The sequence below is a fragment of the Chlorocebus sabaeus genome, chromosome 2, assembly GCF_047675955.1.
Source record: "Chlorocebus sabaeus isolate Y175 chromosome 2, mChlSab1.0.hap1, whole genome shotgun sequence".
Classification (NCBI taxonomy): domain Eukaryota; kingdom Metazoa; phylum Chordata; class Mammalia; order Primates; family Cercopithecidae; genus Chlorocebus; species Chlorocebus sabaeus.
The window spans coordinates 19,900,663-19,915,276 of record NC_132905.1 but is presented as its reverse complement, the minus strand read 5'-3'; the positions used below and the strand labels follow the sequence as shown (position 1 = coordinate 19,915,276).

Below are 14,614 nucleotides of genomic sequence, written 5' to 3'. Positions count from 1 at the left end.
CCACAGAACATCTGTTACCTGGTAGAAGGAGGTTCACTGGTTCCTTTTGAGTGGGGCTTACAGCCTGGGGGATGAGGTACCCAGGAGTCCTTAGCAGCATGATGGATGGGGATGGGTGGTTGGGGGTAAGAGGGAGGACTGAGCTTATCTTCCTAGTACATCTATTTCCATCTGTTGTCCCAGGGTCTGCTTCTGTATTTCCTCAATGGTAAATAAATTAAAACACAGTATTTATAGTAATGGAAGTACAGGTGTATTAAGGAACTTTGCTGAAGTTCTTATGAATGTTTAGGGCAGACTTTGTGACAGCAAAGGCATTATGGGCTTTCTTTGGGCTCACCTGGTTATGCCTTGGTAGAAGAAGCGACCTGGAACCAATGACTTGACATTTCTGAGCCTCACCTTTCTCATCTGTGAAAAATGATGATTGTGCAGATGAAATGAGATGATGCATGTAAGGGGCTCAGGTTGATAAATGGTTGCTGTGCCGTTGTTTATATTCTTACCATATTTTCATGACCTTATGGCTAGGAGCACAGACTCTGGAGCCAGACTGCCTATGTTCACATCAGCCTCAACACCTACCAGCTCGATGACCTTGGGCAAGGTCACTTAGCCTCTCTGTGCCTCAGTTTCCTTCTCTGTAAAATGAAGCTAATAGGACTATTGTGAGAGCTAAATGGGCTGATAGTTGTAAAGCTCTTAGAACAGTGCCTGGGCATACAGTAAGTGCTATGTAAGTGTCTGTTAAATATATCATAGTCTGTTCCCTCTACCCTTCGAGGCCCTTCAGGGGAAAAGTTAGAAGATAACAGCTTCAACGCGAGACAAGTAATTTCCAGACACTAATTTCTAAAGGAACAGATCTCTAGAATCCCAGTTAAGAGGTATTTGCCCCTTAGAAGACCGAGAAGCAGGAAAGCGTTGATGATGGTGGAATCTTTGGCAGGTGCCTGGCCCCACACGCTGAGCTGTTTGGGGGGCACGACCTACTTCCTCGGGTTCCTTCCATCCTTTCAGGGAGACTGACACTGAGGGCTGGCGGCTTTTCTGGCGCGGGCCAGGGGCGGGTCAGGGGGAGGAGAAGGAAGGAGCTCCCGGGATCCCCTTGCCCCCTCCCCCAACTGCCCGGTGAGTAATGACATTCACGGAGCGGGGAGGGAGGGAGGAGAGGGGCAGGCTCGGCGAGGCCATGTGATGCTGGGCGAGAGAGAGCCGCCGCGCCGGAGCCTCCTTCTTTCCTGCCTCTGATTCCGGGCTGTCATGGCGACCCCCAACAATCTGACCCCCACCAACTGCAGCTGGTGGCCCATCTCCGCACTGGAGAGCGATGCGGCCAAGCCGGCGGAGGCCCCCGACGCTCCCGAGGCGGCCAGCCCCGCCCATTGGCCCAGGGAGAGCCTGGTTCTGTACCACTGGACCCAGTCCTTCAGCTCACAGAAGGTAGAGCCGGGCCGGGAGCCGCCTGCGCCGGTGGCCGGGAGGCTTGGGGAGGGGAGCCCCAGGGCTTGAGGGATCTGACGGCAGCGAAAGACTGGAGGGGGAAACCTGGGGTCTGGGGGTCCCGGAGGTCGGGGGACGCGGGGGTTCCTTCCAGGGCTGCTCACCTGGGAGGCGACAGGCCCTGCCTGGGCCCCAGGAGCACAGTTCTCAATTTTAGGAGCATCCATTCTGCCTCTTTCCCTCCCAGAAACAGCAGGTCTGTCGGGGTGCGGGGCGCGGGCGGGTGGGGGGGGGTGCTGAGAAAAGAGACAAAGGCGAGGGGAAGAGAATGGGCACTGCTGGGAAGACGGCCTGGTGGGGTGGGAGGTGCTGCTGCTGCAGGGAGGGAGAAGAAGCGCTTCCTGGGGTCCAGCCCCGGTAGCCCCCTCTCAGTCCCTCCCTGCACGCTGCCTTCCCGGACACTGCAGCCCCCCAGGTCACAGCTCCTCTGCCCCTCTGTCTGCGGGCCTTCTTCTGGCTGGGGTTTGGAGGGTCTGTCCCCAGTCGTCGCCCACCCCCCACTCTGTGTCTTGGGCTGAGAAGGAAGGAGTTAAACTATCCCCTCACACCAGCTCAGCTCAGCCCATCAGGTCTCTGTTTTGCTCTTAAAGGCACAGAGTGGCTTCAGCCCCTAAAATGCTTCTAGGACCTAGGGGAGCTGAGGGGCAGTTGGAAATCCAGTCTTATGCTGGATTCTCAGGGTTCCCGCTTCCTGGGGGTGAGGCAGTGAACTGCACCCCTCAGACAGGGGCGCCTCTAGGGGCGCAATCTCCCATCGGAGGCGGTTGTCCCGTCTCTGGGCCACGGATTCAGCACCATGGCCAGGGCCCAGAGGCAGGTCCTGCCGAGGCCTAAGCGGCACCACTGCCTGACACTCTGACTCCTGTTCTTCCTGGAAGATCCTTTTGTTCCACTCGCTTCTTTTCCCAGATGGAAAAACAGATTCCATGAAGAAAAAGGGCCTTGAAACCCAAAGACTTGGGTTTGAGTCTTGGTCCAGGCTCATTTCATCATCTGGAAAGCCGGATAGTGATAATAACAATAGCTACTTCCAATCCCAACCCCTTCTCAGGGTTGCTGATAGCGTTGTTGAAGAAGGGGTATAACTTAGGAACTTAGTGTTATAAACTGGGACTACTCAAACTTGAGCGTGCATTAGAATCCCTGGAGGATCCTGCTTAAAACTCAGACTGCTGGATTCTACCCCAATGATCCTGATTCAGTGGGTCTGGAATGGGGTCCAAGATGCTGCTTTTCCAACGAGTGACCAGGTGATGCTGATGAAGCTGGTCCACCAATCATATTATCCACTGACTCACTGTGGCACTGTGGACAGGTCCCTTTGCCTTTCCAAAGCCTCAGATTTATAATCTGTAAAATGGGGTGAATGCAGTAACTTCCTCGGAGGGCTATTGTGAGAGTGAAATGTGATATGATGCACAAAAAGTACTGATGGCACTGCCTGGCGAGGGGTCAAGACTATTGATAATGAGTGTTATTATTATTATTATTTTTTTTTTTTTGAGACAGAGTCTTGCTCTGTTACCCAGGCTGGAGGGCAGTGACACAATCTCGGCTCACTGCAACCTCTGCCTCCTGTGTTTAAGCGATTCTCCTCTCTCAGCCTCCTGAGTAGCTGGGACTACAGGCACACACCACCACACCCAGCTAAATTTTTTGTATTTTTGGTAGAGATGGGGTTTCACCATGTTTGCCAGGCTGGTCTCGAACTCCTGATCTCAAGTGATCCACCCACTTTGGCCTCCCAAAGTGCTAGGATTACAGGCATGAACCACCACGTGCTGCCATTATGATGTTATTAAAGCACTAGGTAAAGGAGGGGTCAGAGTTAATTAAGGTCATACTGGAGTCACACACAAATTCTGCACATGCTTGCACATGCCATGTCTCGTGCAAGGAGCCTGGGGATGGGGGCTTTGGAGATGAATCAGACTGCCCTTCAGATTCTAGAATCTCCTTCCACCTAGAACAACAGGAAGTGGGCCCCAGCAGCTGGGACCAGAGGGGGGCAGGGAGGTGGCATCTCCCATAACCATATCATGAGGGAGTCTCCTGTTCTTTGCCCCATGAAATATTTCCTATGTAGCCTGAGCTCAGGGCTGAGGTGGCCCCTGAGTCAGGATGAGACCATCTGCTACAGCCCCACTTTTGACCAAGTCTCTGGCCAAGCTAACCTGGGCATCTTTCTGTCTCCCATACCAGGGCCTTCCCCCTACCCAGGGGCCCATGGTGGATTCTAGAAGCAGTGTAGCTTGGCAGAAAGGGCATGGGCTCTGCAGTCATAGTCCTGGGTTCTATTTTCATCTTGGCTACTTACTGGCTGAATGACCTTGGACAAGTCACTTTACCTCTCTGTGCCTCAATGTCCTTATCCGGAAAAGGGGATTGTACATCCTACCCTGCAGAATTCCTTTAGAAGACATAGGCATATGTTAACTGCCTGGCATGTAGTAGGAGCTGAGCAGGTGAGTTTGCTTCCTTCTTTCCAATCCTGAAGGGCCTTAATTATATAAAGAGGGCAGTTCCCCATTGTCAAGCATCTAAATAGCCTGTCTTTAATGGCACATGAAATGTTAATGGAGAAAAATAGCCCACGTCTAGGAGTGATGGTGGCTCCATTGGGCATCTGGAGATCATTCCAGACCCAGAGGGCAAGAGGACAGTGTGTGGGTCCAGGACCCAGACTCTACGACCAGACTGCCCGACTTCCATCTCAGCTCTACCACTGACCAGCTGGGTAATCCAGTACAAGCTGCTTAACCTCTCATGCCCCAGTTATCCACACCTGTAAATTGAGAATATTAATGGTGCCTCCCCAACAGGGTCGTTGTAAGGATTCTGCAAATGTATCCATGTCAATCACCTAGAATAGCACATGGCACATAGAAAGTGCTCAGTTAAGTGCTAGGTGCTGTTATAAAGGCATGGATTTTGGAATCAGCCAGACATGTGGTCAAACCCCAACTCTGCCATTCCCAGCTATGTGACTTTGTGCAAGTATCTTCTTTATCTCTCTAAGGCAGCTTTCTCATATATTTGGGGGAGAGGGTTGGGGAGATTGAGTGATATCATGCATGTTCACACACTTAGCACAATGCTTTAAATAATTGCCTGTTAATAGTGAGCTTTCAAGCACTATCATAGGTCATGGTTTGGGGCCACAGGGTATGAAGGAGGCTCTAAATGCCTAAGATCAATGTTAGGATGCTTCTGAGGCTATTCCTGCCCCCAGCCTCCTCATCCTTTGTGGGGAAGAGTGAGGTCAGGAGGGCCAGAAATGCAGGGAGTCAGACCAAGGTTCTAGCGCTGCCAGTCCCACTAACTGGCTGTGTGACCTGACCCGCTCTGGTCCTCAGTTTTCTCAGAGGGAAATGAAGCAGATGTTTGATACAGCCTGCCTCCCTCCTCCTTCCCCAGGCAGGAAGAACTGCCCTACCTCTCGGTGCCCCCTGCCTTTGGGGCATCCATCTGTCCTCCTACCCACCACTTTTCAAAAACCAAGATTGCTACTTCCTAGCTGTGTGACTGGGCAAGTTTCTTACAATATCTATGCCTGTTTCCTCTTCTTAAAAGTGAGGGTACTGGGAGGTACTAGTACCAATCTCATTGGAATTCATAGGGATTAAGATCTAATGCGTGTAAAGCTCTACAATAGTGCCTGGCACAGAGGAGATGCTAATAAGAGTTGGCTGCTGTTACTGCTGTTATTTCCACCAGAGTGAGTCTCTGAGGGTTGTCCCTGGCTCCCTGCAGCAAGCCTGGTTCATGGTTCCTTTACTGCCTCCTCTCAGGGTCTGCCCTGTCTTGGATGTACCTCTGGAGGGCCCCGGCCCAGCCTTCAGCTCCCAGAGGCAAGAGACCCAAGTCTGGGGCCTCCCAGAGGCCAGTTCTGACACCCAGGCATGGCAGGAGAGAAGCAAGGGGTGAAGGATGAAGGGTCTCTCTCCCACCCTGCCCTTGCCTTTCAAACTCTTAGGGCTGGTCCTCCAACTTGTCCATGCTGCACTTGACCATTACTGCCTCCCTTCACCTAAGAGGAGCCCCACAGAGGAGAGCTGATGGGGACAGTAACAAGACACATCCTCCTGCTTCTCTGCTCAGAAGCCTGCTGTGCCTCCCCAGGTCCCTCCAGGAAAATCCAGAGTCCTCACAATGGCCTCAGGCCCTCCTGCAGGGTCCTAACCTTACTTGAGTCAAGACCTAAGTTGGGGGAAGTGTATGGGCCCTTCTCAGAATAATGTTAATTGAATAAAATAAAATGCATAGGATTTTTAGATTAGAACGAAAACCAATCGTATTGAAGTATGGCATTATATAATAATATTTATGTTTCTGTATTAACCCCTTATGTAACACGGTCTGGTGGCTGGTCTCATAACAGCTGTCATGTTGGAGTCGTGATGAATGCGCATGATATTTTGAGGCAACTGCAACAACTGTGAAGTGATGAAAATATCTGATTGCTAGTGGTGACAATATTGCAGGCACTGCTAAACGCTACCCTACTTTATCGCCTACATTCATAATTGAAGAAAATGCTAACTGTCAGTTTGAGATTACTGAAAATAAACATGTAATTTTCCCATCCTAGTTCAAGGAGTCTCTGAATTAATTCATGGACCCCTTGGCCTGGGAGTGTGAATTAAAAGATCCTGTGTACAACCCGGCCAGGTGTGGTGGCTCACACCTGTAATCCCAGCACTGTGGGAGGCCAAGGCAGGCAGATCATCTGATGTCAGGAGTTCAAGACCAGTCTGACCAACAGGTGAAACCCTGTCTCTCCTAAAAATATAGGCTGGGTGTGGTGACTCACGCCTGTAATCCCAGCACTTTGGGAAGCCAAGGCGGGTGGATCACCTGAGGTTAGGAGTTTGAGATCAGCCTGACCAACATAGTGAAATCCCATCTCTACTAAAAATACCAAAATTAGCTGGGCATGGTTGTGCGCACCTGTGATCCCAGCTACTCGGGAGGCTGAGACAAGAGAATCGCTTGAACCCGGGAGGCGGAGGTTGCAGTCAGCTGAGATTGCACCACTGCAGTCCAGCCTGGGTAACAAGAGTGAAACTCCAGCTCAAAATAAACAAACAAACAAAAAACAAAAATTAGCCAGGTATGGTGGCACATGCCTGTAGTCCCAGCTACTTGGGAGGCTGAGGCAGGAAAATTGCTTGAACCCGGTAGGCGGAGGTTGCAGTGAGCTAATATTGCACCATTGAACTCCAGCCTGGACAACAGAGTAAGACCCTGTCTCAAAAAAAAAGATCCTGTGTGCAACCCTTTCTGCTCCTACCCTCCTTGTCTATTCCTGACTGCCCTGCCCCAGACACACTGGCTTCCTTGCTGTCTTTTGACTATGTCCAACATGCTTAGAGCCTTAGCACTGGCTGTTCCCTCTGGCTGAAGCTCTCTTCCCCAGGTCCCGGTGTGGACCACTCCCTCACTTCCTTCAAGCCTTTGCTCAAGTGCCACCTTCTCGAGAGGCCTGCCCTAATAGACCACCTTAATTAAAATTGCTACCTTTCTCCCTGACACCCTGGTACCCTGATTCCCCTTCCCTGCTCTATTTTCTCTTTTTTCAGAAGCACTCACCATCTTTTGACAGATCAAATTGCTTATCATCTGCCTGCCCCCACTAACATGTCAGTTCCCTGAGAGCAGGGATCATCGTTTTGTTCACTGCTGAGTTTCCAACAAGACCTGGCACATAGTAAGCAGGCAATAAACAAGTGGTGAAAAGTGATGGATTTGCAAGCTGTAAGGTGTTATGTTAAAAAGCCATTTGACCTTGTAAATCTAAAACTGCTCTAAAAATAAGACCTATTAATTTTTTTAAAAAAAGAATTTGAAATAAACTGAGGTCAGAGATGCTAAGTGTCTTTTACAAAGTCACAACGCAACTAAATGACTAGGCAGAGACACCAACCGAGCCCATCACATAAACAAGGGCCTGGGTGAGGAGCAGCAGAGCCTGACCATGACAACGAGGCACTGTGGGTGATTTTCAAGCACCCACAGGGAAGCTCGTTTACCCAGAGATGGTTGATGTCTGATCACACTAAGTGGTGACCACCTAGCTCTTGTCCAGCCTCCAGGGGGCAGAGATGGCAGATGGCCTTGGTAGCTGAATGCCCTTCCCTTAGGCTTGGCTTCCTCTCTGGGTCCCCCTCCCCCACAGGGTGACACATAGCTGTGGCCTGTAGCTCTGCTAAAGGTGAAAGTCTCCTTGGCTGCCTGCCAGGGTGACCCCAAAGCAGCGCCAAGCAGGATTATCATGCCTCTAAAGATAGTCCCCTCCCCAAATAGCAGCCCTATCTGACAGCTTCATGGGAGACCCAGGGCAGCTCATGGGAGCGGCCCCTGGAGGCAGGTGCCCTGCCAAGATGGAAGGCCAACCGTCTGGCCCTACCAAGGGCAAAGGCCTGGTTTGGGCTGTTTCCACCCATTCAGAGGTCCCAGCCTGGCCTGGAGGATGGAGGGCCAGGTAAAGACAAGAGACGGGGGCTCTCTGCTCCAGCCAAACTCCGGTCTCCACTACTCTGGGCTTCTCCAGGGCACACGTCGCCTATGAGCTCAAATATACACATGCATACATGCTCCCACGCATGCACACTCACACTGACACAGGCACACACATGGCACACACTCATATGTGCACACATGGGCACTCTCACATCCACACTCACACAGTCCTTGAATACTCACACTTACTCATACACTTATCCATGCGCACCCAGACTCACGCACACGCAGACACGCACACACATTTGCTCACTCATACACACGCACTCACACACTCAGACCCAAACAGATGCTGCCCCCAGGCTGCTCACTCTCTGCAACAGTTTTTTCACCTCTCTCAGACAGAACCAGAAGCTCCCTCCCACTGCCGAGGAGGGAGGCAGAGCCAGCCCTGTCTCCTGCCTCCTGCAAGGTTGTGAATGTAGCAGTGTCAGCTTGCAGCAGGGCTGCGGGGCACTCTGTGAACACTGAATTCAGCCCCCTTGTTTTGTTGATGAGAAAAGGGAGGCTCAGAAAGGGGCAGCAATAGCTCTAAGGTCACACAGCATTGCTATAGCATATCCAAGATGAGGACTTGAGTCCCTGCCTCCTAGCTCAGGGTCTCTACCTGCACCATGCTCCCCACCTATAGGACCTGCTCTTGACTAATGGAGCAAATAAGTCTGTGAATGAATGTTGAGTGTTTCAGGGTAAGTTACCTTTCCCTTCCCATGATCCACTAAACAGGAGGAGGTGTTTATGTTCACTGTGAGGGTGGGGCATGAAGTACTCTAGGACGCGCCAGGGTGTGTGCGTGGTGTGTGTGTGTAATAAGTGATGCTAGAACTCATATATTAACCTTCTATGCTGGGGCTGTCTCCACAACACCCCACTTCAACCTCACACTTGCAATTCTCACTTCACAGAAGCTAGAAATCAGAAAGAGCAAGTGACTTGCTCAAGGTCACAGAGCAAATAAGCAGTAGAGCTAGGCTTCCAAGTCAAAGTCTGTCTGCCTCCAAAACCTGCCCTCATACCAGCAGCTAAAACACATTATCGCTACTGTGTTCCAGGCACCATTCCACAGGGACTAATGCATTTAATCCTCACAACAGGCCTCCGAGGCAATTACTATAGGACTTCCACTGGATAAGAGGAGAAACTGAAGCACAAAGAAGTAAAGCTGGCCAGGCATGGTGGCTCACGCCTGTAATCCCAGCAATCTGGGAGGTCAAGGCAGGTAGATCACTTGAGGTCAGGAGTTCAACACCAGCCTGGCCAATATGGTGAAACCCCATCTCTACTAAAAATACAAAAACCACCCAGGTGTGGTGGCACACTCCCGTAATCCCAGCTTCTCGGGAGGCTGAGGCAGGAGAACTGCTTGAACCCGGGAGGCGGAGGTTGCAGTGAGCTGAGATCACACCACTGCACTCCAGCCTGAGCAACAGAGGGAGACTCTGTCTCAAAAAAAAAAAAAAAAAAAAAAAAAGTGAAGCTACTTGTAAAGCCAAGTCATCTAGCAAATAAGTGTAAAGCTGGGATTTGAACCAACGCCATGCAGGTTCTGCCCATGATGCCACTTAACTTGTGTCAAGTTCTGGATGCTTAACTTGTCCCAAGAACCACCATCTCAGCTGTGGGTGGAGACACTGATACTCAAGGGGAATGGGCCTTTCCTCTTTTGGGGATACCCTCCCTCTCCCCTGGACCAGAGTGGAAGGTGGCGAGGAAAGCGTAAGAATGGGGCCACTTGCCATCTTGCCAGGGGATCTTGGACAAGTCCATCCTTCCTTCTGAGTCTCAGTCCACAGGCAGGGGGCAATAGGACTAGGTGATCTCTAACCGTCTTCTAGCTCAGAAATATTGGGCTGGGTCAGGAGCATGCCCCAGCCTCAAGGCTCTCTGGCAGCTTCTACTAGCTCAAGTGTTTGTCTGGGACCCCCTAGAAACGTAAAGACTCAGGAAGGGGCAGGCCCAGAACTCCCTGGAAGGAGCTCTCAGGGCAGAGAGCACTGGTTTGGGAGTCAAGAACCTTGCTTCGGCCGGGCGCGGTGGCTCAAGCCTGTAATCCCAGCACTTTGGGAGGCCGAGATGGGTGGATCACGAGGTCAGGAGATCGAGACCATCCTGGCTAACACGGTGAAACCCCATCTCTACTAAAAATACAAAAAAATTAGCCGGGCGTGGTGGCAGGTGCCTGTAGTCCCAGCTACTCCGGAGGCTGAGGCAGGAGAATGGCGTGAACCCAGGAGGCGGAGCTTGCAGTGAGCCGAGATAGTGCCACTGCACTCCAGCCTGGGCGACAGAGCAAGACTCCGCCTCAAAAAAAAAAAAAAAAAAAAAAAAAAAAAGAACCTTGCTTCCAGTTTTAAGTCTGCTGCTGAATTGCTGTGTGACTTTGGGTAGAATACTTGTCCTCTCTGGGCTTTAGTTTTCTCATCAAAAAAAATCTACCCCACTGTAGGGGCTATTGTGAGTTTCCAACCAGGCAACCAGATGAGAAGGTGTTTGGGGAAAATAAAGGGCTCGACCAATGTTGGCAAATTACTTTTCCCCTCACTTAGTATCCCAAATAATTTGAGGAATTTAGCTATTGATTATGATAATGATAAGAGTTTCTGGCCAGGCACGGTGGCTAACACCTGTAATCCCAGCAGTTTGGGAGGCCGAGGTGGCCAGATCACTTGAGGGCAGGAGTTCAAGACTAGCCTGACCAACATGGGAAAACCCTGTCCCTACTAAAAATACAAAAATTAGCTGGGCGTAAGGGTGGGAGCCTGTAGTCTCAGCTACTCGGGAGGCTGAGGCAGGAGAATCGCTTGAGCCCAGGAGGCAGAGGTTGCCGAGAGCTGAGATTGTGCCATTGCACTCCAGCCTGGGCAACAGAGCGAGACTCTGTCTCAAAAAACGAAAAAAACAAACAAAAAAGATTTTCTGTGAATTTCCTGGCCAGATCCACTCCTGGGGCCAGGCTGAGTGTTCAACTGTGATAACGATGATCACGAATTGAGTGCCAAGCATTTGTCCCAGACACTGGGTTGGTACTGTCAATACTCTCATTTTTAAAATAAGGAAACTGAGGCTCAGAAAGTTTAAGGACTTTGCCTACATTCACACAGCCAGGAATCCTATCCAGGTGTGTCCAGCTGTCAAATCCAGCCCCTTAGCCACCGGGCGGCACTGCCCTTTGTCCCCCAAGCAGAACTGCATTCCTCCCTCCACCAGGCACCTGCCCCTGGGAGATATCCCCCCCAAACCCAGGTGCCCAAGAACGGGCTGAAAGCAATCGTGTCCCCTCCTGTGTGTGACCTCTGACCTCCCTCCCCGCACACCCCCGCCCCACCTGGGCAGAGTGTCCCCTGTGTCCGCCCGCCTTCCCCGCTCTGACCCTGGCGCCTGCAGGTGCGGCTGGTGATCGCCGAGAAGGGCCTGGTGTGCGAGGAGCGGGACGTGAGCCTGCCGCAGAGCGAGCACAAGGAGCCGTGGTTCATGCGGCTCAACCTGGGCGAGGAGGTGCCCGTCATCATCCACCGCGACAACATCATCAGTGACTATGACCAGATCATTGACTATGTGGAGCGCACCTTCACAGGAGGTACGGCTGCCTCCCCACCCAGGGGCCCACTCCATACCACAGATCCCCAGGGGCCCCCACAGGCTCAGACAGGGTCCCAGAACTTTGGGAAGCCTGGGAAATTCACTGGAGCCATGGGCAAGTCCCAGTCTCCCCAAAAAGGATCCACAGAGCCACAGGCAGGGTTCAGATGCCCCCAAGAGTCCCAGAGCCACAGGCGTGGCTACTGATCCATAAGGACCCCAGAGACCTCCCCGTCCCCTGGTACTGTAAGGGCACAACCCAGACACCACCCCCACCAGGAGCAGTGGGGCTATAGCCCTTTCCCCCAAGCTCTGGAGTCACAGGCACGGCCCCTTCAGCATGAGCGGCTCCAGACAACCCTCTAGGTCCCCACAGACAGGGTCCAGATCTCCCAGGGGTTCCAGAGCAAGGGCAGGGCCCAGCTCCCTCTGGAACATAGATTCCCTAGGAACCCGTAGGAACCTGAAGACATGGTCCCAGACACCCCAGAACCCTGAGACGGGGGAGGTCCCAGACAGCCCAGAACCCTGCAGATAGGGGACGTACCCCAGAACCCCGTGGATAGGGGTTGGCCCAGGCACTCCACAACCCTGCAGACAGGGGAGCTCCCAGACACCCCAAAACCCCGCAGACAGGGGAGGGCCCTGATACCCCAAAACTCTGCAGACAAGGGAGTGCCCAGATACCCCAGAACCTCACAGAGCCCCCCATCCTCTCCCCACTCAGGCCCTCATCAGGCTCAGGAACTCACTGCCCGTTACAGAGGCTCAGGCAGACATTGTGAGGGCATCAGGGCCCAGACATGCACTGTTTTAAAAGAATGTGAATTGGTTGCCAACGTTTAAAAGTCAAGGGGACCCAAGCACTGAACACCCAGGTTGCAGCTTCTCTTAAATCCCGCAACACCGGGGCCTAGGCGCTCGCCAGGCAGCAAGTCTGGAGCTGAGAGGAGCTAACCCTCAGGGACAGCTTGGCAGAGCCCAGTGAAGAGAGATGACCGGGCCACCATTAGGACCCCTGTCTGCCAGCAGCCAAGCCCGAGCGTGGGTGGGCCGGGGCCTCTGGGCAGAGACATCTTGGGGCTCAGGGATGCCGGGGGCAGGTGGCCGGGGCAGATGCCCCTCTGGCTGCCCTGCCCAGCCCCTGGCGGTGCCCACAGAGCACGTGGTGGCCCTGATGCCCGAGGTGGGCAGCCCACAGCATGCGCGGGTGCTGCAGTACCGGGAGCTGCTGGACGCGCTGCCCATGGACGCCTACACGCACGGCTGCATCCTGCACCCCGAGCTCACCACCGACTCCATGATTCCCAAGTACGCCACGGCGGAGATCCGCAGTGAGTGCAGGGGCGGCGAGAAGGCCCCTCCGCTTCCCCCATTCCCTGCCACTCCTTTCTTCCATAGGAAGTCCTCCCCCTCCTGGGCCTTTCTCTGTCCTCCCCTTCCTCCTCCTTCTCTCCCTCTTGCATTCTCCGTTTGTCCCCGCCTCTCTCTGAGTGCTCGGGGTTGGTTTCTGACTCTGCTGAACTCTCTCTCACTCTTGCTCTTTCTCTCTGTGCCTCTTGCTTGCCATCCCCTTCACCTCCGACTTCCCAGCCTTCCATCGCATTCACCCAGTTTCTAACAGAATATGTCTCTCTTCCTATCTGCCAGTCTCGCTCCCATCCCCCTCCCCTGCCCCCTACTCTTGTCCTGCCCTCCCATACAGAGACTAGGCGGCTGTTTGACCCCACAAGGTTTGTTCTCCCCGCACGACTTTCAGCCTTAGATAGTCAGGGCTGTGCTCGGTGGCCAAGGGCACTGAGTGACCTCAGGGTTAGGATTACCAAGGAAGGCTGCCCAGATGTGACAAGGCCCCCAGTGGGGTCTTGGATTGAAGGTTACCCATGAGCACGTCCTGTCCTAATGGCCAGCCTGGGCATGCTCACAGCCTGTCCTTTTGTATCTGACACCCAGTGAATGGATGTTGGATTAAATCAGATAATCCCTCAGCAACTGTTTACAGACTACGATCTAGGCTTTGAACAAACACCATGGGGTCCTACAGCCAAAAGACACCTGAAGATTCTCAGTAGATAATAGGTGCTCAGTAAATGGCCATGTCATCCTCCTCAAAGGAACGTGGCTAATGTTCAAAGGCAGGGTTGAGGCAGTGTTAAGTTGTCCCTTGTCCCTGTCCCTTGAGAACCACTGTCATTGAACAAGACTCAGAATATTTTTTTTCTTCTTTTCTTTTTTTTTTTTTTTTTTTGTGTGAGACAGGGTCTCCCACTCTCACCCAGGCTGGAGTACAGTGGCACAATCTTGACTCATTGCAACCTCTTCCTCCCAGTCTCAAGTGATTCTCCCACCTCAGCCTCCCAAGTAGCTGGGACCACAGGCACATGCTGCCACGCCTGGCTAATTGTTTTGTATTTTTGGTAGAGATGAGGTTTTGCCATATTGCCCATGCTGGTCTTGAACTCCTGACCTCAGGTGATCTGCCCGCCGTAACCTCCCAAATTGCTGGAATTACAGGCATGAGCCACTGTATGTGACCAAGACTCAGGATTGACCTATACATCTGGCTCCCAGCGACAGCCCCCTCAACAACATTTATGAGGCCCTGGGCAGGGGACTGGGGACAAACAGAAATAGATACAGCTTCTGCCATCCCAGGGTCAAGTTCCATGGAAGAAAAGACAAGTCACCAGGCAATTACAGTGCAGGACTAAGTGAGTTTGAACAAGCTCTCAGGAGGGCAGCCTGGCGCTCTGTGTCAAACATGAAAAAGCCCACATCTTGGAGATTACCCTGCAGTTACACTCGAACACATGCACCAAGAAGTATGAGCAAAGGTATTCACTGCAGCGTAGTTGGCAAGAGCAAGAATATTGCTGGAAATAACCCAGCTGTCACAAATTGGGAACTGGATAAATAAGTTATGGGTACTTCCATACAATGGAATACTGTGCAGATGTTTTTAAAAATTAATAGGTGTATGGAATGCTCCCTAAGATACATTAGTGAGTGG

The 14,614-nt window shown here is 52.3% G+C and overlaps 1 protein-coding gene across 1 annotated transcript in view; it reads left to right on the top strand.

Moving 5' to 3' along the window:
• Positions 1-1,200: 1,200 nt before the first annotated feature.
• Positions 1,201-14,614, top strand: part of GDAP1L1 (ganglioside induced differentiation associated protein 1 like 1) — a 33,537-nt gene continuing 20,123 nt past the window's right edge. Inside the window, exons 1-3 of the mRNA XM_008016737.3 lie at positions 1,201-1,443; positions 11,410-11,602; positions 12,765-12,938. Of these exons, the coding sequence (XP_008014928.1) occupies positions 1,264-1,443; positions 11,410-11,602; positions 12,765-12,938 (547 nt within the window). The 5' untranslated portion in view covers positions 1,201-1,263. The remainder of the gene's footprint in view (positions 1,444-11,409; positions 11,603-12,764; positions 12,939-14,614) is intronic.